Below are 25,462 nucleotides of genomic sequence, written 5' to 3' on the forward strand. Positions count from 1 at the left end.
TGTGCTAAAAGGAGGGATGGGCACCTCTGCTCCCCACAGCAACTGGCTTGCACTGAGCCCTGGGAGCCACTGCCTTTCCTTTTCATGTCTTTTCATGAGACACTCTGCACCACAAAAATTCCCAGATTTTCCAATTCATGGCCACATACCCCCTTTCCCTTCAAACCTCTTGCCCTGGGGCCCTTCCCCATGAAAGGGTGCTGGTCTCCCTGTAGGGCTGAGTCCACAGCAGCCATGGGGCTACAGCAAAGGCTTACCAATCATTGCATTGTATAGCATCGTCTCACACTGAGGGGACAGGGACCGAGTCACTGTGGCAGGAGCAGCAGTCCCGGGGCACCTGAGGACACACATCCTCACTGGGTTCTGATTCCGCCTGCTCCACTCGCTGCCTTTTTTAAGCAGTTGCCCTTGCACTGCGTTTGCTTTTGGAGCTGCCTCCCAGAAGCAAAGCAGACCAGGAATTTTGGAGCCAAGCTGCGTCTCAGCCGCAGCATCAGAGCGGTGAACAGGGAGATTTATGGCCCTGTCTTGAGCTGCTTGGGTCTCACAAATCACTGCACTGGCCTCAGATGCCTCTTATTTAATACAAATGAAAATAAAAATAACAACAGATTCTTGGGCCACCGTCCAGCAGCTGGAGCAGGATTTGGGTTCCCTTCAGTGAGAAGATCGGGCCCCAGTGTGCAGAGCAGGGCTGGGCAGGGATGAGCCTCCAGCCTGCACATACAGTAGCTTCTGGGGAGGATATGGGGACTAACTGCCATCTAAAAGAGCCATGGTGTGACACTGGGCTGCATGGGGGCAGCCACAACCAGAGGGATGTGAAGCCATCAGCAGTAACCCCCCTGCCCTGGGATATAGGGGTTATAGAAGCCTCTCTCTCTCCATTGCTTTTTAACCCATGGCAAAGCATTAATTTTAGGAAAGGCAGGTGCTGGGGAGCCTTACCCGATGATGTACGCCAGGACGATGAGCTGGATCAGCCGGAAGGTCAGTCCCACCTTCTTGTTCCTCACCAGCACCATCCGAGGGGTGTCATACTCGAAGAGGAAGGAGGACACCTTGTCCATGCACTTCTGCCCCATGGCTGCGCCAGGGCTGTCCCGCAGCCTCCCGGCTCTTCACCGCGCCGTGGGTTGGGCCGTGCCCGCCGCCGCTTCGGCAGCTCCTCTGCTTGCAGAGGAAAAAAAAGAAAATAAGAATGCTATCGGCGTGGCTCTGTGCACATCTGGGTTGTCGGGTTTCCTCCTCTGCGCAGGGATGAGGCTTCCTCTTCCTATAAGCTCTGGGCTGGGAACAGCGGGTGCCCTACATGGTCTGGGGGTGGGACAGGGTGTGGGAGGGTGCAGGGCCACCCCGCTGCCAAGCCCAGATGCCACCAGGACGAAGCCATCTGCCCGTGAGAGATGCTCCCTCGCCGGCAGGGTCCTTCCCTGGGGACAGAGGCAGGGCTCGGGATGAGCGGGACCACGAGGCATCCCTGGGGACAGCAGTGGGATGGAAGGTGGGGGTCCCGGGGGAGATTTTAGGAATTAGGATTGGGGTATCATCTTTCCTGCCACAGCAGCCACCTCAGGCTGTGTGTCTCGAGCCCGTGTCCTACTCTGTCTCCCAAAAGCTGCCCCAGAAAAAGGGTCGGGAAAGAGAAGAGGGGCACAGAAAGCCCAGCTCAGCAATTCGGAGCTGACCCACGGAGCAGAAAGGCGCGCAGCTTGGCCCCCTCCCGTGGTGAGGCCAGACAGCTGGGGCTTGGCTCGTTCCCAGCACTTGCACTGGGCTGGGCTGGGCGCATTTCGAAGCATTCCCAGCATTTCCTGAAAGGCCCGGCCGTGAGCGGGGCCGGGCGAGCCGGGGTCACAGCGAGGGATGCTCAGCAGGGTACAAATATCACTGAGAAAGGGACTGGATTTGAAAGTGCCAGACTGAAATTTGGGGGCAACAGCCGCAATGGGAGCTTTGAAGGGCGTTGGCTCATTGCTGGGGAAAGCACAGAGGCTGTGGGTGGGGGACCCTGTGCCCTCACTGCATCCCACCAGGCAGCTCCGGGCACAGCCCCTCAGGGGTGAGCTCTGTGCTGGGGAGCACTGGGGCTGAGGGGGGGGCACTGGGGCTGTGTTTCTGGGGGAAAGAGAGGACGTTTTCCCTGGAAATCCCAGCACCCAGCTGCTTCAGCACTCCAGGCAGGGACAGGCTCCATGAGCCCCAGTTCATCTGCTGCCTCCCTTGGCCTCAAAGGAGACACTGGATCTCTGCAGCCACTGAGCCTGGGATAAAGGCCCTCTCTGCAGGAGGAAACATGGAAAAGCTTAACCTGCTGGGATAAATCTTTCCTTTCAGGAATATTTCTTTTAGCAACACCACCTCTCAAGTTCACTTGCTGATTGCTTACTGTCACATTAACCTTTCGACTCAATATACTACAGACATGACAACTGTGAAATAAGTGGAACAAATCAATTATCTTTGCTGGGCAATAGGAAAAACTGGGGGAAAAGCAACTGAACCATTTATCCAAATCTTTTGGGCATGTCATGAAGCCTGATAATCCAAATCAGATGATCCCACGTTGCAAGTGACGTGATGCGATCCCAATGCCCCAGTCCTCAGCAACATGGAAAGCTGTCAGACAGGGAGCCAAAAGCAAATACAAAATGCTGATGTTAACCATACAGATTGAAGGCTGATACTGCTATTGAGCAGAGCAGACAAACCTTATAAGCTTAGATATCTGTCAGGAGAGAAGCAAATAACTTACTGTATGAAATGAGGCCTTTTAGGGAAGGCTGCTCACCCTTGCCAAGGCCATGGGGATAATGAAAATAGGACAGCTAAATTTAACAGCAAAATGACTTGTAAAAGAGTCACTTCTAACCTCCTCTCTGGTACTTGGAGTCAATAAAATGGTTATAGCATGGATTTAGCGAAAATACTTTCCATTGGGGGATAATATGCATCTGCCATTTTATAATGTCTTGGAGCCATGTTGCAGCTGGTAAGTGGGGCTGGACCCTGTCTGGAGTGATGTGGAGAGCAGCAGACCCCAGCCTGGAGCACCAACAGAACCTGAGTCTTCTCCTGGGCAGCACCCAGCATGGGTGAAAAAACCACAGCCTAAACACTTGTGGGCTCACATCTCTCCCACACCCATGCCATCCCTGGGACTCTTTACATTACTTCATCACAAGGAATTTAGTAGGTTTGCCAGGCATTGCTCACCTGTGTGGCCCTGGAATGGTGCCATGGTGGTGGCATGGTGGTGCCAGGTGGCTGCCAACACACCTCCCTGCCTCTGCCACGTGGTTATCGAGGGACAGTGCCCTGCTCGGGCTGTTCAGTTGTTAATTGACCTGCCCAGACAGGGCGGTCGCTGGCCAGAGATGCTGGGATCATGGGGCTGTGATGCTTCCAGCTATGGTGCAGGCACTGGGCTGTCCTGAGGCCAGGCTGGGATGTCTGTTTGCTGTGATAATAAATGCATTATTGTAACACCCAAATAAAAAATAAAAATACTATTAAGAGAAAGAGGTTTTTATCAGCCTGCTGTGTAGGGTGCAGCCTGGGGCTGTCCCATGACCCTCTGCACCAATACCCACACGTAGCTGGGACCTTGGGGATGGTTTTATCTTGGGTTCCCACAGACAGCAACTGGAATGGTGCTGTCAATGCATTCACAGTCATCTCCTCCGAATAACTTTTGTATCTCTTGGCCACTTCCAAGCAGAGCAGGTGGGAGGCACTGGGGGTGCTCTGCCAGGACTGACGAGGTGTGGATGCTGCTGGAGGAGCAGTGGCAGCTTGAGTTCATCTGCAGCAGGTCCTGGGCACTGAGGATAGGTTTGCCCAGGGCACAGAAAGTGCTGAACTAGGCTTGACCGGAGCAGCATGAAAACAAAGGACCAAGTGGGACAGCACAGGGACACAGAGAGTAGAACTGGAAGTGTTCAAGGCCAGGTTGAACGAGACTTTGAGCAATCTGGTCTAATGGAAGGTGTCCCTGACCGTGGGAGGGGGTTTGAATGAGATGATCTTTAAGGCCCCTTCCAACCCAAACCATTCTGTGATTCTGTAACTCTAAAACCAGGTAGAGATAAGGAAAATGAGCCCATCTAGCTCCACTGCCCGTGGGGGGGGAAAATGGAAGCAGAAACAGCAAACGAGGCTCTAAAGCCCCTATGTTTGTGTCTGAGATTGCAAAGACCTAGGGCCAGATTTCCCAAACACTCTTCTGCATCAGCTGGCATTGACTGGTCCCCAGCGCCAGGCTTGGCCTCATCCAGCATCTCCAGCTCCAGCCAGGCCAGATGCCAAGGGCATTGAGGGCTGGTGACCCTCCAAGGGTATCCCTGGCAGTGCTGTGCAGCATTAGCACAGGAGTCCATCTACGGCTGCAAAGGGAACTCCTTCCCCCTGCCCGTTAAATACACTCAGCCTGTGCTTGGGGCTGAGAGAAAAATGCAAAATCTGGTATTTTTAAGGGACACATTTGGAAATGCAAGTGCATCCTTGCTTTGAGCTGGGACAGGAACTGCTGGAGCACAAAGAGGGTTCTGAAAACCTCTGCATGGGGTTCAAGCCCACCCACACCCAGAGAAACACAACTGTGGAGGGCATAAAAGCTACCAGGTATTGCCAGGCTCTCAGACATTGATGGGGGGAAAGAAAATACAAAAATAATAGATTAAGCTCATTACACAGCCCAGACTCATGCTTGGCAGTGTCCAGCACAGAGCTCTGAACTTCAGCACAAAAATGTGTGGCACGCTGCAGATCTGTGGATGGGGAGGAGTAACACAGAGGCAAGATTTAAAATATGATGGTGGGTGCAGAGGGGCCCTGCTGTGGTCAAGGTTGCCAAGAAGAGCCTCTGAGAGCTGGTGGCTTTTCCCAGTAATTTTGGCTACCACAGCCCCCTTGCCCTCACCAGTTGCAGGAGGTGCTTACACTGCACCACTGGCAATGGGAAGGGGAAAGTGGAAAAAAATTGGCAGATGAGAGCAAGCAAGGTTCTACAAAACAGCATGTTCAGTTTTCTTTCCAATTTTAACTTGTCCTTGACCTCTCTTCACTCCTTCCCAGCAGGGCTGGCTTGGCTCTGTACTTGTCCCGTGCTGCAACGCCCTGGCACAGGATGTTTTTGGTGGTACTCACCCCTCAGAAGTGGCATTTCCATCCCCAGTTGCTGTGACAACATATCTCCCTGGAAATACTTCAGCAATAGTTTAGCTGATGCCAAAGCCAACATGAACCCAAGGTGCTGGGGGTGCCAAAATGTGTCAGTGGCCCTGTGGCCATTGTGGCCTCCAGAAATGTGGATGCACATCCAACGTGGGGGCTGGACCTGTGCCATGGACCAGCCAATCACAGGGACAATGGGATTGTTTTGGTAGGGTAACACCTGTGTTCTGAATCATGCCTTCAAAGACAAGCATAGTCCCAGGTGATGGTCCCCAGGGATCCAGGGACTGACACAACATCAGGTGGGAAATTTGGGGTGTTTTTGCCTTCACCACTGTGTCCTGAGACAGCATTTCTGGTATGGGGGACTGGCTTGAAAATCCCCCTCCAGCCATGGCAGCGGCGCATCTCTTGCCCTGCCATTAGTCTGCTCCTGCAAAGAGAAGGCCAAGCAATGGCCCTTCCCCAAAACCAGCACTTGCCAGGGTATCCCATGTCCCTCTTTGTAACCCCCTGTGGGTTACAAAGTTTTTGGCTTATCTTGTGCACCACCTTTGTCCTGCTCACAGCATCGGGAAGGAATATATGGCGCCACATCCCAGCAAAAAAGCACCAAGGGTAGATGTTGCCATGAGCACAGGTTTGCTCTAAAACACAACCTGCAGCTAGATCAGGATTTTCTGCTTGAAACATCACCATGGGCAGAGCTCCGGGTGATGCAGAGATGGCCCCAAGCACTATGCCATCCCCCCAGAGGAGGCCAAGTTATTTAATTATTATTTATTTCACAATTATTTCTTATGGAGGTTATTTCAGGGCTTATTTAAACCTCCCCTCCCAGCTGGGGAAGATAAGGTGATGACTATTCTGGATACAGTCAAAATTAGCACTGTTATTTGTATTCTTGTGCCCTGAGAGTGAATGAAAACATTCCCAATAGTCACATCATGCCACTCCGCTCATTTTGCCTTTGTCATCCCATGCCAGGCACAAGCTCAGCTCCATTTCTAGTTTGGCTCCTCTGAAAACCCACAAGAAATCCTGATCTGGTGAGCACAACTCCTTTTACGGCTGAAGAATGCCCTCAGACACTCCCGTATGGCTCCAGGGGCTCCCAAATGTCCCCCAAATCAGCCACAAATGGGACAAGAAAAGAGAAAAAAAAAAAAAAAGAAGAGGTAAACCAACAACAAAATAGACCAAAAAACCCCCAGAGTCATCCAGTAAAATTGCTTTTATTTCTGTAATTTTCTAAGTATAAAACAAATCAGCCCAATATTGTGTGAACAGAGTGGATTGTATGGATGTGACCACAAGGAGCCTTCCCACATCTTCCTGGCACACCTGGCTATTTACAGTCAGACAAAGGACACGGTTTAGGAAGCGGTAATTTAGTGGAAAAATATCTCTCATATAATAAAATAGGAAACCTCATTTTTTTCAGTTCTATCCCTCAAATAACACCCTCCCACCCCCCAAGATATAACAATTTACCTTTTGCTATGAAGCACAATCTCAGAGATTTCTACATTTGGCTGTTCAGGCATCTTATATAAAAAAATCAGCATATTTCCAGACCAAAGCCGCTGAGGGCACCCGCTGGCAGTTCAGTGGTCGCCCTCCTCTTGGTCCCAAGTGCCCATCACTCCAGGCACACACAGATTTTGGCTCATTTAATGCCCCACTCACACCAAAAGCTGAATGGCACCACAAGAACATGTCCAGGGAGCACAGTTTACCCTGTGTCTCCTCCTCATTGCAGCCCTGCAAATCCTAACCCCAACTGTGCCACACAAGATCTGCATGGGGTAAAGCCCTCTCCTTGGTCAGTACCAAAAACCTGAGTCCCAGGCTGTCTCCCCTGACAGAAAATGCCTCTGCAGAAGTGGGAGGAAAAAGAGCCCAGATGGGACTGAATCTCTGTCATCAAAGTGATGGCCATGCCAGGTATGGTCCAAAAATCACAGTAAGTCTTAAGAGTTGGTAGCAGGGCCTCAGCTGTGTTTGAGTTTCAGGAGTGACATAATGCCAAGGTCACTGAACCTCATGAACATCTCCCAGCCAGAGTGCCTGCACAGCTCAAATCATTACTTCATGAGTTTTGGTGGAGCAGGACCCTGACTGGGAAGCAGTATTTTATCAACCTGATGTACAAAAGAAGGACCAAAAATCAATGCTGAGTTTTCCTATTGCTCCTCCTTCTGCCATGCACACCATGAGCAGAAACTCAAATTCAATCCCAGGTTTGATGCTCTTACAGGAACAAAGTCCCCCAAGCCCCTCCATAGAGCCTGTCCCTCCTACTGCCCTCTCCAGTGCCTGATGGTGCCATCCAGCCTTGGCTGAGCAGAGCATCACCAGAAACACACACACGGAATGTTCACAGTGCCAAAGCCCCAAACACACAAACACAAACCTCATGCAGGCCTGGGCCACACGACACAAATAAAACACAGGATGCAGTACTTTGCTCTTTTTCCTTTTCCAGCATGCCTCCCCATGGGATCACACACCACAGGGGGAAGAGCTCATCCAGCAACTGGCCACAATGACACAACATCCCAAAACAGTACAAAAGACTTGCCACAGCTGCTGCCCGAAGCTGATCCCCCTGGTGCTCACCCCAGGGACACAGGACCTTCCCCTCCCACCTTGGCTGTACCCCAGCACAGTGCTTGGCCCCTGAGGAAGGAGTATAAAGTGCTCATAGATAATCCTATGCTGCCATCCCAGCACATCCTACACCCTGCATCTTGTGGAGGATCTGTCACAGCAGCCCACCAATGCTAAAGGTCTTGCTGGAAAGACCTGAGTTTTATTTATAGACTTAGAATATGCCAAGCAGCACCATCAAAATAAAACTAAAAAGGAAATAATTCCTAACCTCTGTTGCCAAGAAAAGCAAGGATCCCAGAGGTTTGCCCCTCAGCTACTTTCTTAATAAAGCTTTTGGGCAAAACAGCCACCCAGTGTCCCTCTCCCTTGTATTGCACAGTCAGATGCCTTGGTAAGACACAAGAGCCTATCCCAAAGTGATGGTCTTGGCTCTGGGATCTCCAAGTTTACATAAGAACATGTTCCAGCCTGTAAAAGTCCCCACCATGCTGCTGCTGGCATACATGCAATAAATAACTACTCTGTGATTTATCCTGACCCTTCACTGAAGAATAAAGGAAAAAATAATTACATCTATGGATGTTTTTCTGCTTCATTAAGATGTTTGAAGTATAAGCCCCTGTAATCAAAAAGTATGGAGCAACAACCTGTACTCCAAGTAATTAAAGGATGGGGGGAAAGACAAGAGACGCAGTCAACCATTCAGAAGGGGACATGGAGACGTGTCAAAATGGTCCCTCCCAGCAAGGGGGATGCCTGCTCCAGGCAGCTCTAGTGCAGATTACCTGGGCTACTTTCTAGATAGATCTGAAGGCTCACAACAGAAATAAAATGCAATTTGCTGCTACTGGAAAGAACAAGCTGGGACACAGCTCTGGTTTCCTGCCCATGATGGCTCAGCATTTGGTAACTCACAACTGTGACCCAACGACTGCATGAGCAGACTGACACTGCCTGGGCTTTTACACAAGAAACTTCTCCACACCACACGTATTTGGGTTAAATTAATAATACACCACCAGACATTAAGTCCAGGGAAAACAGTGTAACTCAGGTGGTGGATGGACCAAGCAGGTTCCTGTAAGCACAAGGGACCAAGGCCACCACATCCCAGGGAGATGCCATTGGGCAGCTGAAAGCCCTGCTGGACCCTCCAAACAGGGCTGGGATGCTCTGAATCCAGCCCAGCCTCTCCCAAACTGGTTGTTAGCCTCAGAGAAGCTGCTGCTTCCTCTGATGACACCGAGCTGGAACTGGACTAAATTCCCACTGGTTGTTTTTCTGCACAGAGTAATGGAGATGGACTCAATCACCTTGGATGTCTTTCCCAACTTAAACTGTTCTTTAATTCTATGACCTGTACTAAAATAAGGTGAAATCCACCCTTCTGGGGAAGGGCAAATCAAATGTCTACAGCATTAGTCTTACTGAGGCTTTATTTTGAAAGCTTATGCAGTACCTGGGTCATGTCCTGATCCTCTACACCAGGGTGGGTCTCATCCATAGTGAAAACCTTTGAAGAGGAATTGGTTATCCCAGGGGATCAACTGATTAAATCATTTAGACAGAACACATTTGAAAAATAAAACTTCTTCAAGACAAAGTATAATAAGATTTTAAAAAATCAGCAACAATCTTCTAACCACAGAGTATCTATAAAGATCTTTTTAAAGAGCTCCATATTAAAATTCCTTGAATACATTATATATTAAATACAGTAACAACATTTCATGCAAGGTTTTCTGTACAATAAATCAGCTCAGTAGTATAACAATTCTGTACATTCCCATTGGTCTGGGGGCTCTGCTCATCTTCAATGCTGGTGATGGAGAAAAGAAAGGAGGGATGATATTTGGCACCTAGTGTACAGAAGGAGAGATGCTCTTGCCCAGGTGATACAGAAAAACATTGGAAGCTTTTAAGAGGCAAAAAGTAGAAGAGAAAACCCAACAGCAAAGGAGCAAATGCTACCCCAGACCGTGGCTCTAGTGCTGTTGCTGGAATGTAAGAGAAAGGAAAAATACAGGCTCTGGCTAACTAAATATCATCAGGATGGATCATAGGGGACTGTGAGGAAAACAGAAGGGAGGATCTGGAGAGCTGGAGAAGAAACCACCCACTATCAGCTTCTCAGCTGACACAGCTCAATGGAGAAAGATAAATTTAATGGATCCCAAAATCCACTCCTGATCTACAAACTCTCAGTGCAGCCTGTCTCACTCCTGCTGTGGAAAAATCCCCAAAGGGCAAGATAAAGTTGGTGCCTTACAAAAAGGGATGCCACAACAAACACCACTCACGGAGAAACACCACGTTATGTACAAGCATACATTCATTCCCATTCTGATCCCTTGGCAAGGATGCCCTGTGCAAGTCAGCGATGTTCTCCAAAGCAGAGGATGTGAAGTCATGGATGTGCTCCTGAACACTTAAGCTCTACTCCTGCTAGGGAAATAGTTAAAAATTCACTGAGGAAAGAAAGTGTGACTAGGAAGGAGTGATGGACATGAGGAATGCAAGGTGGGCACCCCCTTGCTTTTCTTTACATGGCTGCCCCTACAAGGAGAAGGACTGCAGCTTATATAGTGCAGATGGGATCGAGAAGGATGCCAGATGGAGAAGAACAGACAGGACTTCATCGTGCTTTGGTGCTGGATGAGCCTGAGAAGGTGCTGGGCTTTCCAAAACGCAGGGATCAAACAGGACAGCGTGATAAATAGGAAGAATGTCACCTTCCACCACATGCACCCGACCTGGACGCATAAACACACATCCATGAGGTCCATGCCAATGTTGGACACACTCTGAAGCTATTCCCAGCTGCTGCAGCCACTGGAGCAGAGCACAGCAGCAGCAATGCACCCACCAACACTATGGACATCATCAAGGCTCAGCAACCCCAATATGTGGCCCCCTCTCCTCTCTCCCTGCCCTCACTCACTGCCAAGCCCTTCCTGGCCCCTGAAGCTGCCCTGTGCATCCTGTCCCACTGGGGGATGTGGCCTCAAATCCCGACTTCCTGTCTTGATCTCTCATGAAGGCCACCTTGCCCGAGCTCACCCAGTCACGGTGAAAATTGGAAAGAGGGTCTAAAATTTGGCAACAACAAATCCTAAGGAACCACATGACAACGATTCAGATCCACACAGCTCCATCCCCAAAGCCTATGCCAGCTGTCCAGTAATTGCACTCATATGTACAGGAAAAAGAAAGCTACAGAACAAAACAAAATCAGTATTTTTCTTTTTGACGATTCACCCGCATTTGTCTGATAGTCGGACACATGCATGTCCTGCTGGCTTTAGCGGTGGTCACGCATGCAAGACTTCAGTCCGAGTTACAAGTTAGGGATCCTCTAGTTTGGAGTGTCGCCCTCGTGTCATTCATTTCTTGTCCTCTTCTCCTGAAATGAAGGGCAAAAAAGAGAAGGAAAAGTATTGGTGAGGGTTCAAAAGCAAACCAGATCCATGTTTTTGTTACCAAGAGTGCCTGCTCCTGGGTTGATCTCAGAAGGAACCTGGAATCCTGTCTGCACAGAGCTGGCCTGACTGCAGCTGCGGCAGCTCAGGCTGTGTGAGGAGGAGGAGGATGCCCGTCCCTGGGTGAGGAAGGCCTCTGCAAGAGTTAGGAAAAGGGATGAGGTGGAGCCCTGTGGGAAGGCGAGTAGGCAGGATCCCTCCTTACTGCTCTTAATGAGGCATTACCCAGGGAAAAGCAGTGGCTCAGAGAGGAGGAAGCTCACTGCATCCTCCCACCCACCCCAGAGCCCCAGCCCTGCTGCAGCCAGAGACACGGGCACTGCTCCATGGGCTGACACCACTTACACACACTGCACATGTACTTACACCCATAAATACCTCCAAAACAATGAGCAAGGAGCAACCTATTCATCACAGCCACTGTCCCAGGGCTGCCCTCCTCCCTTCACCCTCCCTCCAGATGGATGGGGTTGGACATGGAAGGTTAACAGGCAACACATGGCCTGTAGGAAAGTGATGGTATCCAGCTTGAACTCCATGTGAGCAGCCTCAAAATCCCTGCCAGAACATGACTTACAGCAACTAGATCCCCAATTTTCAAGCAGTTGACAGGAGTGTCCCTGACCCCTGAGGCAGCAGCTGCCCAGAACAGATTTTTTTCCTTAAAAAAAACCCACCCAGAAGCAGCACTTGCTAAGGAGAGTTAGAAAAATCCCTTATCGTGAATCTTTTGACTGTATTTCTCTATCTTTCATCACTGCACACATCACCAAACACATCTCACTGGGGACCGCTGTTCCTGTGCTCTTGATAAATAGGGGTCCTGCCCGGGGTTACCCGCGGGGCTCCGTGCCTGCTGCCAACCCTGGTGCCGACAAGCTTTCAGGGGAATTAATAAATAACAGGCAAGAGAGAGGGAAAAGGCTTTTCTGCAACTTCTGCCAAATTTTTTTTCCAGGGCTGGCTGCAGAGCCCAGCTCCTGTGTCCTGGGATAAAATGGTTTGCTGTGATGGCAGCACCCCTCTGGATGACACTGTGGGCTTTGGTGTAAAGCAAGGATGCTGGCAACTGCACTGTATTAAATCTCATTGCAATAATCAAAATTCACCTCCTCCCCATTGCAGCAGCATCTCTTCTGTCTCCTCCAGCAGCTGAACAGGTGACATACCAGTGGTAATTTGCCAGCCATGGCACTTCCCCTAAACACATCACTCCATGGTTGTGCAAACAGGGAGGAGGATGCCATGGCATGTGACAGGCAGGGGCAGGAAGGGGACACAGCTGCAGTGTTTAACCACAGTGGATGCTCTTCAAAATGTTGCTCTCAGGCCTCTAAGTAACACAATCCTGGCGTGGAGCGAGTCAGGTGTTTCCATGAGCCCTGCAAACAGCCAAGGTCCAGTTCCAGGTCCCTGCATGCCAGTGTCCATCTGTCCTCCCCTCACGTTGGTGACAGGAGCAGGGGGAATGCAGGACCTGTTTACAGGGATGATGGGATGGTCACACTCCCTCTGGATGCTGCCTCACACCAGGGCTGTCGCAGCCCTTCAGCACTTGCAAACCAGCAGCTGAACAATGTGAGCTCAGCTCCTCCAAGGTCTGCTCCCCCCAGGACAGCTGAGGCTTCTGGGGACGTTTTTCCTTACTGCTTTTCACTTTCCTCAACAGGTCCCTGTAAAAGGTGCTGCTGGAGGGATGCAGGCTCCCACTGCCAGCCCACATCACTTCCTTCACCAAGGAAACGCTGCAGCCCTCGTAGCTCTGAAAACTGCGCATCTCCCTCATTACACCAGGGCATCCTGAGCTGCAGCCGAGACCCCAGACCTCAGGAGAAAACCAAAAGGGGAATTGTCCCCCCATCCCTTTGCAATACCAGGGCAGCAACACTGGCAGCTTCCCTCTGCTCTTCCATTTCTAAAGCAGGACACATGGACACGTATGAAAAAACAGGAGAGAGAGGGAAATAAAAACAAAAAGCGAGGCAGCAGAGCTGTAAAATCCCCTGTGGAGATTCCAGCACTGGAAGGTGCAGCACCACTCTCCTGCAGAGCATCCCACAGCTCAAGGGAATACTTGGCCCATAGGGACACATTCCTCTGCCAGCACCCAGCCAAGGTAGCTCCATGCACAGATTACCCTACAAGGGCAGGCCACGGCCGCAGGCGCTCGCTCTCGGCTCTGCCGTGCCAGGGAGAGGGATGCCTGCCTCTTCTGCAGGGAGCACAGGCAGCTGCAGCAGCTCCTGTGCTCCTGGGGAGTTTTGGGGGGGGTTCCCTCATACTCAGGTGCAGGCACATGGGGCAAAATGAGGGTGAACAGCTCCTTTTTGCTATATGCTGGAGGGTTTTTTGTGATGGGACATGGAGATTTTGGTCCCTGCAAATTTTGGGCTGTCTCAGATGCAGAGCTCCCTCCACCCCTGGCAGGGAGTATGATGCTCTTGTCAGTGCACTGCCACCTCTGCCAGCCACTCTCCTCTGGGAGGATGCTGAACGCTAAAGCTGATGCCAGCTTTGCAGAGAAATGGCCAAAGCTCCCTCAGTGGTGGAGACATTCACCCAAGGGAGCAACCTCACCCCCACTTCAGCTGCAGTGGCAGGAGACTGCAGGGCACTGTGCTGCCCATGGGAGAGCGAACAGGGACCCGGTGGGGACAGGAACAGGATGGGGTGGCCACTGTCTTGAACCCCTGCAAAATGACTCCAGGGGCTGCTGTCCTCACTGGGCACAAGGAGAAACAGCTGCATAAAAGCTGATCTGCCACAAAACACACCAAGTGAATTCCTGTGCATCCAAACTCCTGATTTTCAGTGGCCCTGCTGCTGCCGGGGCAGGTGTGTAGTTGTGTTGCAGAAAACACCTGCTTTGTGATTTGCCCCTGCCTTTACCACAGCACAGGTGAGAAATGGTGATGCTCAGCGCCCAGGCAGGGCCTGCTGCTGAACGTGCTGAGAACAACCACAGCAGCAACTCCGACACCTGCAAGGGGTTTGCTTTGAGATGATGAACATGAGGAGGTCCAGGGACAGTGCAGGAGGAGAGCAGGGTGGCCTCAGCAGTGGGCTGATGGTGCACAGAGGAACATGAGCACTGGGGTTATCTCAGTGTCCTCCCTAGATTTGGTACGTCTCGAGAACCACTCAGAAAAGAGACTTCTGCAAGGCTTTGGCACAGATGCCTGGAAACCTTCCTCCTGCATGCCACAGGATTCGGAAAGAACAAACACTTGAATTCATAGAGCACGGAAAATATTAAAGATACTACAGCAAGAGATCCCTGAGGGTGGTGAGCCCTTGTGAGCCTGCCAGCGTGTGACAGACCCCTGAGAACATCTCCATGTTCCTGACCAGAACATCTGCAGCTCACACCAAGCCAACCTCAGCCGTGCACATTCTCTCGCTCTCACAATCACATCACCTCCCAAAATTGAGATAGCAGAAACCTCAGAGGGGCCAGGGAGGAATGAAGGCAGTCAGATATGCAAAGCATGTGAGATGAAAGGCTGGACGTGAGCAGGGCGATGGGAGAGGAATGTAAAGCACTGAGACCACAGTGAGAACTGAAGAGTCTCAGCTTTCTGCCACTTCAAGGACAAGGAAAATCCAGCATAATGGAAACACAACTTATCTAAATCTCACCAAAGGAGAAAGTTTTCCATGCAAAACCTGAGTCAGCAGAACTCGCAGCTATACATTTGCATTCCTCAGCTGAACACCCTTGGCCCTCCCTTGGAAGGTCCCATGCTGGAGACCATCCCCAAGCACTGTCTTGCACAGACCAAGTGGTAGCCTGGCCCCTGGCCAAAACTGCCATCAAAGAGCTACTTTACAGACTTGTTAGGCCTTATTTTGAAGCAAAACACAGAGAGCACTGTGGGAAAGGAGATGCTGTCTGGGTAGAGACCCCCGGCTCTGTTACTGTATCTCTGTTCTAGGTCTAAGCCATGTTCATGTTCCAAGCAGGTCCCCACCACACACGAGCAAGACTCTGCAGGAAGCACGGGGACACGGCATTCAGGGATGAGACACGTAAGGAAGCCAACCCTTGCTCTGGAGTCTTGCAGGTATTCAACTGGTGCTCCCCGCTCCACTGTCCTGAGAATACCTGGTAAAAAAAATCATAAGACCACATATAAAAGTGGCTTTTGGAGGTTTTTTCCTTTGCTTTTCAAAGCCCAGAGGAATGAGGAAGATGAAGAGTTTCAATTACTTCTTTCAAGTCTGATGATTTAAGAGTGGTGATTTTGCTACACAGCCATGATTGAAGAGCTGCATGGGAAACCCTGGATCCATGAGACAGAGCAGCCCGTGAGCACCAGCAGCATCGTGACCGTGGGGATGAGGGAAGCTCAGAGGACCTGAAACATTGGGAGCATGGCATGGGAGGAGAAAACACTCTGAGCTGGTATGATGGCACTTGAGAGGATTGTGTGCCTACCAGAAACCTCGCTGTGCTTGGAGCTGTGCAGGCAGAGCCAAAGAAAAGCCCTTTGTCCAACAGTGCTGAGATTTTATAGAGAAATACAAAGTGTGGGAGAAAGACAGGCTCAGCCCCAGATCACAGATGGTGAAGTGAAGACCGAGGGCATGCATGGGATGCAACATTAACTAGCTCTCCTACACCCCAGCCCGGTGCCGTGCTGTAAAATTGTTGCTACAGGCTCTTAATTGTGGGATAAAACAGACCTGGGTGTCCAGTGAGAGATGCAACAATTCAATAAAAAAAAGGCTAGAAACAATTTCTATCTGGTCTGTAAAAACAGGAGTCCCTGCACCTCTGTTTCTCTGAGCAATTGCTGAGTTTCTGCATCACCTCAACACAGGAAGAAAGGCTGACATGAGCACCAGCTGCACACCAGGACACACTGGTGGGGAGGGAGACCTGTTTGTGACCATTTCCTGCCTGCAATACTTTCCCGTCCCATATTTCCAGGTACTCACAAAGCTCTGCTCCACAAGAAACCAAACGCAGCTGTTACAATGCCCAAATCCCTGCTTGACGGGGCTCGCCAGACCTGCCTTCAGCCCAGGAAGGCAAGAGTGGCTTTGCACAGATTTTCTGGGTTGTTATTACAAGGTGAAGGGAAAAAGAGGGATTTACTATGACACAGGTTGCCTGAGGGATGAAAAAATGGTTTGAGCAAGCTGATGGTGCAGAAGGACATCCAGTCCTCACACTCAGATTGTCCATCTGCCCCCAGAGCTTCCCTGAGCAAGGACAGTGCCTTTCCTGCCCTTCTTCTCCCTGCTATCACTGTCAGGGTGAGCACACCACAAAAAATGAATAAAACCTGTTTGCTGGAGAGGGGCCACCCCTGTGGCAGACACAGCACTGCTCGGCAGCCTGGGGCCCGCAGCCACCGCCAGGAAAACCCGTGGGCTTAACTCAGCACCAAGATATCCCCCAGAGCAACATCTTTTGCAAGAAATGAAAGACAAAAAATGATATCATCTCTTTGGAAGGCTGCCCAAAGATATGCTGTGATTTACATCATGGAGCCCAGAAGCACATGGGAACTGCTGCCCCAGTGTCACAGGAGCTGCTTCTCCTCCGGTTGTGCCAAGGGCTGCATCCTGAGAGGTGCTGGCCAAGGGCAACCCCATTAGAACCAGTTTATAAGGTGTTCAGCTCTCAAATGATCTTATCACAGAGGTTGCCAACACAAAATAAGGATGGACAGAGAGGGGTGGAAATCTGAGAGGAAAAAAGAAAAGGTTCCTGTTACAAATCAGTGTTTGATTTGTTTTGCTTTATAAGCAAAGGGATCCAGCTCCTGGAGGTTCAAGAGTTGAATTAATAACCTGTGGCAGATTTATCTAATGCTCCAGCTCCAAAGGGAGCAGTTCAAGCAGATGTAAGTACCAACTACTCTGCCAGGCATGGCACCAGGAAGGAAGGGAGTAGGAGAAAAAGCCCCTTTGCACAGCAGAGGTGGGTGAACATGCAGGTGCAGACATCACACAAGCAGAGGAGGTGAGCGAGGGGTCCACAAAGCCACCAGGAACCCCAAGCAAAGTGCCACAGAGCCACCCTAACCCAGGGTGGTGCAGACCATGCTCACCATCCAGGTGGTTGCGGGAAAGGTACTTGAGTCCTTCATCCAGCAGGATCACGGGCAGGGAGATCTTCATCACAACCACCCACTGCGGCCAGCTCAGGGGGGTCACCTGGAAGATGAGCTGCAGGGCAGAAAGGATTGGACATGTCAGCAGGGAAGCAGGTGGGATACTTTGTTGGTTTAAGGGTCCCATTGTTGTATGGCAAAGGTTGAGAGAGGGTCATCCCAGGTATAAGGAGGGAGGATCCAGACAGCCCAAACAGGAGGATTTCTTCAAGGTCTGTCATGATCCAAGGTGGCTCTTGGCCAAGATGAGTAAAAAATTATGTCCTTCATCTCTCCTGCAAATGGGGAAAGTGAGGCACAAGGTAGGACTGTGTGTTTAGGTGCTCACAGGTGCTTAGCAAGTGACAAGGGACAGTGTAACCTCCTAGGTACAGAGACACACTTCATCTTAAGCATCTCTGGGCATCAACCGAGGCATCCCCAACCTTGCAAAGGAAGGAGACAACTCCAGAAAGGGCTGAACCACCTTCTGGAAATTATCTACATCCCTTTGCATTGCCTATAGGGAGAGCTTCTGACTTCTGGCTCATGGGGCAGAATGACTCCTATATTCCATGCTGGGTTGAGTCATGGGACCTGGTCCTGAGGGCACCTGCTAGGAACAACCATCCCAGAAGTTTCCAGACCCAAAGATTGCTCCAGGGATGTCCTTGTCCACAGGAGGCATAGGGAGGTGACAGAGGGCACTCACAGGCATGGGCTTGACATAGAGGATGAGAAAGTGCAGAGCCATGGACATGATGATGGCCCCCAGCAGCCAGATGTTGAGCCACGGTGGCATCCGCAGCAGCGACTGGTTCTCAGAGACACTGAAAGGGAGGGGACAACGTCAGGCCCAGAAACCTCCCCACATCTGCCCACGCTGGGAATTTCATATATCCTTGCTATATCCTTGCTTTTCCAGGGGCTGTTCATCTTCAGGCTTTGCTGAGAACTGGATCTGGATGCCCAACACAACCAGCCATGCATGGATTAGGATCGATCACTAATGATGGATCTGCTAATGAATGCAGATCCAGTCCTTCCTTCCCTGCTCTCAGCCACAGCACACAGCCTTGGAGGAGCTTCTCTATGGAAAACCCAGCGGTCCCCCGTGAGGATGCTCTGAACGGCTCTGCTGAGCCAAAGCAAAGCCCTCAGCCCACCCACAGACGCTCAAAGAGACCCTGCACAAAATCAGTCATGCACAGAGCAAACAAGGCAGCCCTGTGGCCACCACACCTGTTCAGAGCATTGCACATTTCGATTGTCACCAGCACAGACAGAGCCATCGTCGTTGGGTATCGCGACTCGAAGATCTCACAGTCAATTCCTTCAAAGATGGGGTTGTCCTCAGTGCACCTCATGAAGTTCCTCTGTCGGCACAGGAAACCGCTGGTAAATACATGGCAGAGCAGCAGGACAGGCAGGAGAGAGGAGGAAGAGTCGACTGGTTGGGGGCACGTGATGAACTGGGTTGCTGTTAAATATCCCACAGTTCAGAGCAACCAGTAAATTGCCTACAGTGACCCAGCTTCTGCTGGGGTTGGGGTAGGGGCTGGACAGTGGCTTTAAGACTCTCAGGTGCATTTAGGAAAGAGTTTGACCACACACGTGTCTCCATCAGAAATCCATCTTGCATGGCACATGCCATTGGGATGTGATAGACCTGCTTCCCCCCCCCCCTGCCGTTTTCACATAGCTACAGGAATGTAATGTGAGAACAGATCCCTTCCAATATGGGAGGTACTTTCAGCTTCTCTGAATCAAACTTTCACTACCACGCTGGTGGCTAGCTGAAGCAAGGCTGGAAATGTGAGCCTTGGAATTGGGGAATGCTACAACCAACGCAGAGGAAAGGTGGATGAAGGACTCCGACACCTGAATGCACGCCCTCACCCATCTGCTCCAGCTGTCAGCCTGTTCCCCTCCTGACTCACCAGCTGATGGAAGGAGACCTGCGGTCCCTCGGCATCGTACAGGAACCACCAGGTCGCTGCGCCCACCGTGGCCAGGCCCACGTACACTGCAGCCGAGAGAGACACCCTTAGCCCAGCACCCAGAGAGGGCCCCTGCCCCAGAGCACCCCAGGCACATCCTAACTGCCCACCCGCACCGACAGCACTCACCTCCCACAGCCAGGTAGCGGAAGAAGAGCCAGCCACTGATGAGGGGCTCCTTGGGGTTGCGGGGCTGCTTGTCCATGATGTCCAGGTCGGGGGGGTTGAAGCCCAGCGCGGTGGCCGGCAGCCCATCTGTCACCAGGTTCACCCACAGCAGCTGCACAGGGATGAGGGCCTCGGGCAAGCCCAGGATGGCTGTCAGGAAGATACTGCAGGGAAAAAACAAGAGATGTGAAATTAGACAAGCTCTGGGCAGGCAGAGAAAAGTTCTGTGTCATGCAAGGGGGAGAGAGCACCTGGATCCAAAGCCCCAAACTGAATATTAACCCAAAGTCCTGAAGATGAACGACAGCCCCTGATTGGGGACCTGAAGCCCAGCACTGAATTTTGCAGCTAAAATTTGTTCCTGTTGCAATTAAAATTTGCTTTGCAGTTGTAACCCAACAACCAACGTCCTCACAGCCACAAAGGTTCCCATTCCCAGCACAAACACCCATGCTGAAATGCAAGGGCAAAGGATGCCCAAGCGATCCCAAGGTTGTGCTGATGTTGCTGAGGACTGGGAGGGAGAGGCAGAGAGCTGTGACTGGGTGACAACAGCCTGTGCACAAACATCTGCACCCAGCTCAGGCACTCTCATGGCCTTAAATAGGCAACACTTTAACAGAATAGGTCCTGTGGACTGGCAGGATTGGAAAACTACAAAAAAAAAAATCTCCCTGTGCTTGGGGAATGAGACATGGTGCCTGGGATTACCAGTTTGGGCACTACATGCTGCCAGGGCCAGGAGACATGGACAGGTGTGCAGGTCACCTGTCCCAGGGGATGTGTCCCCACACTGCTGCTCCTGCAGTATGGTGCCTGGTGTGGGAGGCTCTCACCAAACGACCTCCCCGACATTGGAGGAGATGAGATAGCGGATGAACTGCTTCATGTTGTTGTAGATGGCTCTGCCCTCCTCGACGGCCGACACGATGGTGGAGAAGTTGTCGTCAGAGAGCACCATCTCAGCAGCTGACTTGGCAACGGCCGTGCCCGACCCCATGGCGATGCCAATCTCTGCCTTCTTCAGGGCTGGAGCGTCATTGACGCCGTCACCTGTCTGCACGAAGCTGTGGTTAAGTGTGCAAGGGATTGGGCAGGGTGGGGAGGAAGGGACAGGGGGGTGGTGGGGTGTGCCTGAGGGCTCACCATGGCCGTGATCTCATTGAAGGACTGGAGGTACTCGACGATGCGGGACTTATGCGCCGGCTCCACACGGGCGAAGCACCGGGCCTCGCGGCACGCCTGGCGCTGCTCCTCGGGGGACAGCTCATCAAACTCCCGGCCCGTGTAGGCCTTGCCAGACACGTCCTCAGTCTCTGAGAAGATGCTGATCCGGCGGCAGATGGCCACCGCCGTGCCCTTGTTGTCGCCAGTGATCATGATGACGCGGATGCCGGCCTTGCGGCACATCTCGATGGAGGAGGTGACCTCCTTGCGGGGAGGGTCCAGCATCCCCACACAGCCCACAAAGGTCAGGTCGTTCTGGGTGGGAGGAACACACCCCAGACCAACATTAACCCCTTGGGATGCATCCACTTCCCCCCTGCTGTGACACCACCCTGGGCACAGGGATTTCCCTGGGGAGGAAGCTTTCAGGAGGTTTCCTACCAACTGCCCAACGGATGCACTCTACAGCCCCAATCCAACAGGATGGTCCCATCCCCTCTGCTCCTCCTCACACCTTTTCTCTTTGCTCCCCTCCTCCCCATCCCTCACAATGGTCTCCAAGGCCCTCTCAGCTGTTACTCCACAGAACACATCCTCAGTGAGATGGGGCTTGTTATCCTTCAGATTGGACCCTGAGGTTTGCAGAGGAGATGAGCCATTACACCACCCACAGAGAAACCAGAGGGAAAATACTGCTGGGACAGCTGGGAGTGTGGGGGGAAACTTTGGGAATAAGGAAGAAAGCTCCTGGCCGAAGCTCCGGTGCCGTACCTCGTAGTGGACGAAGGCGGCGGAGTCGTGCAGCTGCATGGTCTCCCTGCGGACAGGCGAGTCGTGGGTGGCCAGCGCCAGGCAGCGCAGGGTGTCGATGCCCATGCCCCAGTCCCGGATCCTGCCCAGGATCTTGTCCCGCACCGGGGCCGTCAGCGGGACCTTGGCAGGGCCCACGCGGACGTGGGTGCAGCGCTCGATGACGCTTTCCGGGGCACCCTGAGGAGGAGAGGAGGGCTCAGGGGCTGCACTGAAGCTGCAGGATGGGCATCTCTTGCCAGCACCGCAGGAAGTGCCAGAGGGAGGGAAGGCGCCAAGTTTGGGCAAAGGAGAAGGAAATCTCCCCAAAGTGCAGCGGGCACACGCCGGCCCTGCGGCTCGGGGCACTAGATGGCAGCCTCCGACCGAGCGCACCGGGATCGCGCACCGGGATCGCGCCCCGGAGCGCGCACCCGCACCAGGTCACCAAGAGCAGGATCTGCTGGAGAGGAGCTGACTCCTGCCAAACCTACGTATCTGCCCCAGATACTGCCGCCCCACAGATCCCCGCTCCGGCCTGGAGGGGATGAGGGCTGTAAATCTGTGTGAAAAAAATGTGGGATACTCAGCGGATGTTTGTGATGCCTTCTCAATTCAGGAAAACATGTCCTTCAGCACCCCAGCATCTCACCCCAGCCCTTCTGGCCTAACAAAAGACCCTGACATTGCTCTTTAATATGCAACTTGCAATCCTTCTATTGCATCTCTTAAAAAGCTTGCCCAGGACCACAGATCCAGAGGCTTCAGAGGGTCCCAGCCTGACCTGGAGGGCAGAGTTCACCTACCCAGATCATCTCCCAGTGGGAACAACAACATACAAACCTTCTCAGAGTCAGCAGGGGGAAATTCCACCACATCTCTTCTCTCGGGAAGAAAATGCCCTATGAAACACTACTTTATTTCTGGTTACAGTGGAAAACTGGACATCATCCTTTGGGCATTACTGGCATCTGGAGGGTCCAAGCCTTTAATAAAGGCAAGTGCCCAAATTCTGCACAGGGGCAGCTCTCCCTTGCCCCAGCACCAGCACACTCAGCACCTTTTCCTCCCTTTAAATCATCTCATCCCCATTTTTTCCTAATCCATATGGCGAAGACTCACCTCCTGTCTGACCCCACCAGCCCACCTGCTGGACCCTGGATCCACAGGCAGATAGAGTGGGAGAGGAACTGCAGAGCATCATCACTGCCCCATGCAGCAAGGGCCAAGCCCTGCTGGGTGTGCAGAGGGGAGGAGGACCCTGCAGGTGCTTTGACCCTACCTTGACAAACATCTTGCTGCCCGTGGAGTTGTTGCTGGGCCCGGTGGGAGTGCAGTACACGGACATGGACTTGCGGTCCCGGGAGAACTCGAGGGTGCACTCCTTCCTCATCAGCTGCTTGATCACCTGCAGGAGCAGTGCTGGGCTGAGCCTGGACGTGCCAGGGACACTGGTGCTCTCTGCCTTGGCTGACGGCCCTGCTGAGCCCCGGGGATGGGAGGAGAAAGGCAACCACAGGAGCCAGGAAGGATGGGACAGGGCTAAAAGCTTACAAGCTTTCCATATCAGAAAGGAGTCAGGAGATTTATTACAACCTGCTCAGACCTATCCAGGGAAAAAATGCTGGAACAGAGAGCCCTTTGAGCAAGTAAAGACATTATAAGATCTAAAGCGGAGGAAATCCAGACCCAAATTAAAGTGTATTTTCACCCAGGAGGACAGGGAGACACTGGAGTAGGGGAATAGCCAGCACAAGATATTTTCATGTCAAAAACAGATATTTCCAAGCAGCAAGTGTCACTGGGGCAGGAAAGGCTCTGGGGAAGAGGGTTTGGTTCATGCTGGAGGGTGGCTGCTCAGTGCAAACTGGGCACCTAAAGATAACTCCAAATTTCCTCATGTGCAGCCAGAATTCGGGCTATCACTGAGAGGGTCTCTCCTGGCTGAGCAGGGACTGGACTGAGCTGGAGCCTCAGGAATCACCTGCTCCAAAGCTCCATGTAGGCTGGTCCTCAAGGCCCTGGGATCAGCCCCCCGGGGCCATTGCACCATCTGTTCCAAAACCAGCTCACCCTGAGAGCCCAGAAATCACATCCTTGTGCCAGATCAGTCCCTTGGATCATTGCAGGTGTTTATTGCCCAAGTACCAGACGTCCTAAATCCCTCCTCTCCCTCCAGTCCCCCAGTGCTGGAGTTCACAGGAGCTTCTCCCCACTCACCGAATTGCAGGCATTGGCTCTCTCCACCTTGGAGAGTTTGCTGAGGTCCGTGTTGAAGACGTTCATCTTCTCCACCAGGCACGTCAGGGCTGTTTCAGTGGCTTCCCCCACCTTCTCATAAACCTTTTTGGACTAGAGGGCAGGAAAAAAGAGCTTCAGCTTTAGAGCACATCCTCTACATGCTGCTGCCACCAAGGCTGCTGTCACCCACCACACCAGAGCATCCCCTTGGGATGAGCTGAAGCCAGGGAAGGGGATCCCAAGGGACAAACTCTACTGGCTTTGCCCCGAAGCACAGCAAGAGCCTCCCCCCACCCCACCCGGCCCTGGTGCCCCCTCACCTCGTTGTAGTCCAGCGAGGAGTCGTTGCAGAGGGCACAGATGGTGGCCAGCTCCACCAGCCCGTCGTACTGCCCGCACTGCACCGGCTGCTCGTCCTTCAGGCTGTGGGCAGAAAGCAACCCCAACAGCCTTACACCAGCTCACACCTTCAAATGCACTTAGCTCATCCTAAAGATCCCCTCTAGGGGGATATATAGTCTGTATATCACTCTTGTAAATGTGGGAGAAAGAGCCCAGTTAAAGCCCCAGTGCTGGCAATAAATCTTTGGGTTCACATTTTGTACTTTATGAAATGGGGCAGGACTAAATTGCAAATAAAATATCACAGGAGGCAAATGAATTCTGGAAGTGGCCCAGAATAAAGGGGGCTGCAGAGGAGTTCAAAGGAGCAAGCAGGGGCTGCTCACAGGCTGGTGATGAAGATGATGGGCCAGAAAAGGGGCAAAGAAATTCACGTTAACATCCACCTCCTCAGGGGTTTCCATTTGCTGGGAATCCAGAGGAGCTGTGGAACCAACAGCAAGTCCCTTCTCCTCCCTGTAATGCTGCTTCATGCTCCATAGGGAGCCCAAGGGAGCACTTAGGAGCAGCAGAGAACTTTCACAGCTGTACTGCTGTGACGGCTCCAAGCAAGCAGTGAACTGTGATCTTTGCTTCCTAAATAGCAGCTCTTTGCTACAGAAAGGAGCACAAATGTCCTGGAAAGGAGCAGCCCCGAACACTCCAGGCAAGCCAAATGCTTCTCCTCGCCTGGTGGTAGGAATGGCAGCAGTGGTTTTGAAGGGAAATAAAAAATTATCCTGGTTCCAGCAGAGGTAACTGCAGGTTAGAGCTGTATAAACCCAGCCGGTCATCTGCTTGCTGGAAAAATAATTTGTCAGGCATTTACTAGGATCAGCTTATTCCACTGTTGGTTCCCAATGGAAAGAACATTTTGGAGCCCTTGTTACAGCTCGGGAGCGGAAAACAGGGAGCAGCCAAGAAAATCTGAAAAATCTGTTTGCTGAGGGAGATGAAGCCGCACTGGGCTGTGAGTGGGAAGGGAGATCCACTGCTCCTGCCCAGAGATGCTGCCCAGCCCTGGGCTCATGGGAAGGGACAGAGGGTGGAGGAGGGAGCTGTGGACACTCTGGATGGGTTTCAGTGTTTGGGAAGGTGGAAATACCAGGCATGGCTTTGCAGCATGTGATCCCCGGGATATTGCTGGGAAGGGATGGGAGGATACGGCCCCATCGTCAGCGGTCCCTGCATGCAGCCAGGTGAGACCCATGTGCTGGGAAAAACACCAGCAAAGGCACTGCTGGCTGGGTGCTGTGTGAGCAAACCCAAGATCCAGCATGAAATATCCCCCTGTCAAGGCCAGGCTAAAGCAAACAAGCATTTCAGTCCCACCAGCCCT

At 52.1% G+C, this 25,462-nt stretch overlaps 2 protein-coding genes across 4 annotated transcripts in view; both read right to left on the reverse strand.

Annotated features, from left to right (window-relative positions):
- Positions 1–1,267, reverse strand: part of P2RX1 (purinergic receptor P2X 1) — an 11,861-nt gene extending 10,594 nt beyond the window's left edge. For 2 of the 3 annotated variants that reach the window (XM_017743074.1, XM_017743075.1), the window contains exon 1: positions 952–1,267. In XM_017743074.1, the coding sequence (XP_017598563.1) occupies positions 952–1,088 (137 nt within the window). In that variant the 5' untranslated portion in view covers positions 1,089–1,267. The remainder of the gene's footprint in view (positions 1–951) is intronic. The other variant, XM_008640383.2, reaches the window with a different exon arrangement.
- Positions 1,268–6,394: 5,127 nt separating this feature from the next.
- ATP2A3 (ATPase sarcoplasmic/endoplasmic reticulum Ca2+ transporting 3) overlaps positions 6,395–25,462 on the reverse strand; it is a 33,116-nt gene continuing 14,048 nt past the window's right edge. Inside the window, 14 exon segments of the mRNA XM_017743041.1 lie at positions 6,395–11,197; positions 15,317–15,364; positions 15,366–15,378; positions 17,336–17,453; positions 18,090–18,207; positions 18,620–18,753; positions 19,318–19,403; positions 19,507–19,709; positions 20,382–20,602; positions 20,692–21,027; positions 21,484–21,702; positions 22,784–22,909; positions 23,722–23,853; positions 24,063–24,165. Of these exon segments, the coding sequence (XP_017598530.1) occupies positions 11,122–11,197; positions 15,317–15,364; positions 15,366–15,378; positions 17,336–17,453; positions 18,090–18,207; positions 18,620–18,753; positions 19,318–19,403; positions 19,507–19,709; positions 20,382–20,602; positions 20,692–21,027; positions 21,484–21,702; positions 22,784–22,909; positions 23,722–23,853; positions 24,063–24,165 (1,933 nt within the window). The 3' untranslated portion in view covers positions 6,395–11,121.

This window comes from Corvus brachyrhynchos, unplaced genomic scaffold (genome assembly GCF_000691975.1).
Source record: "Corvus brachyrhynchos isolate BGI_N302 unplaced genomic scaffold, ASM69197v1 scaffold99, whole genome shotgun sequence".
Classification (NCBI taxonomy): Eukaryota; Metazoa; Chordata; class Aves; order Passeriformes; family Corvidae; genus Corvus; species Corvus brachyrhynchos.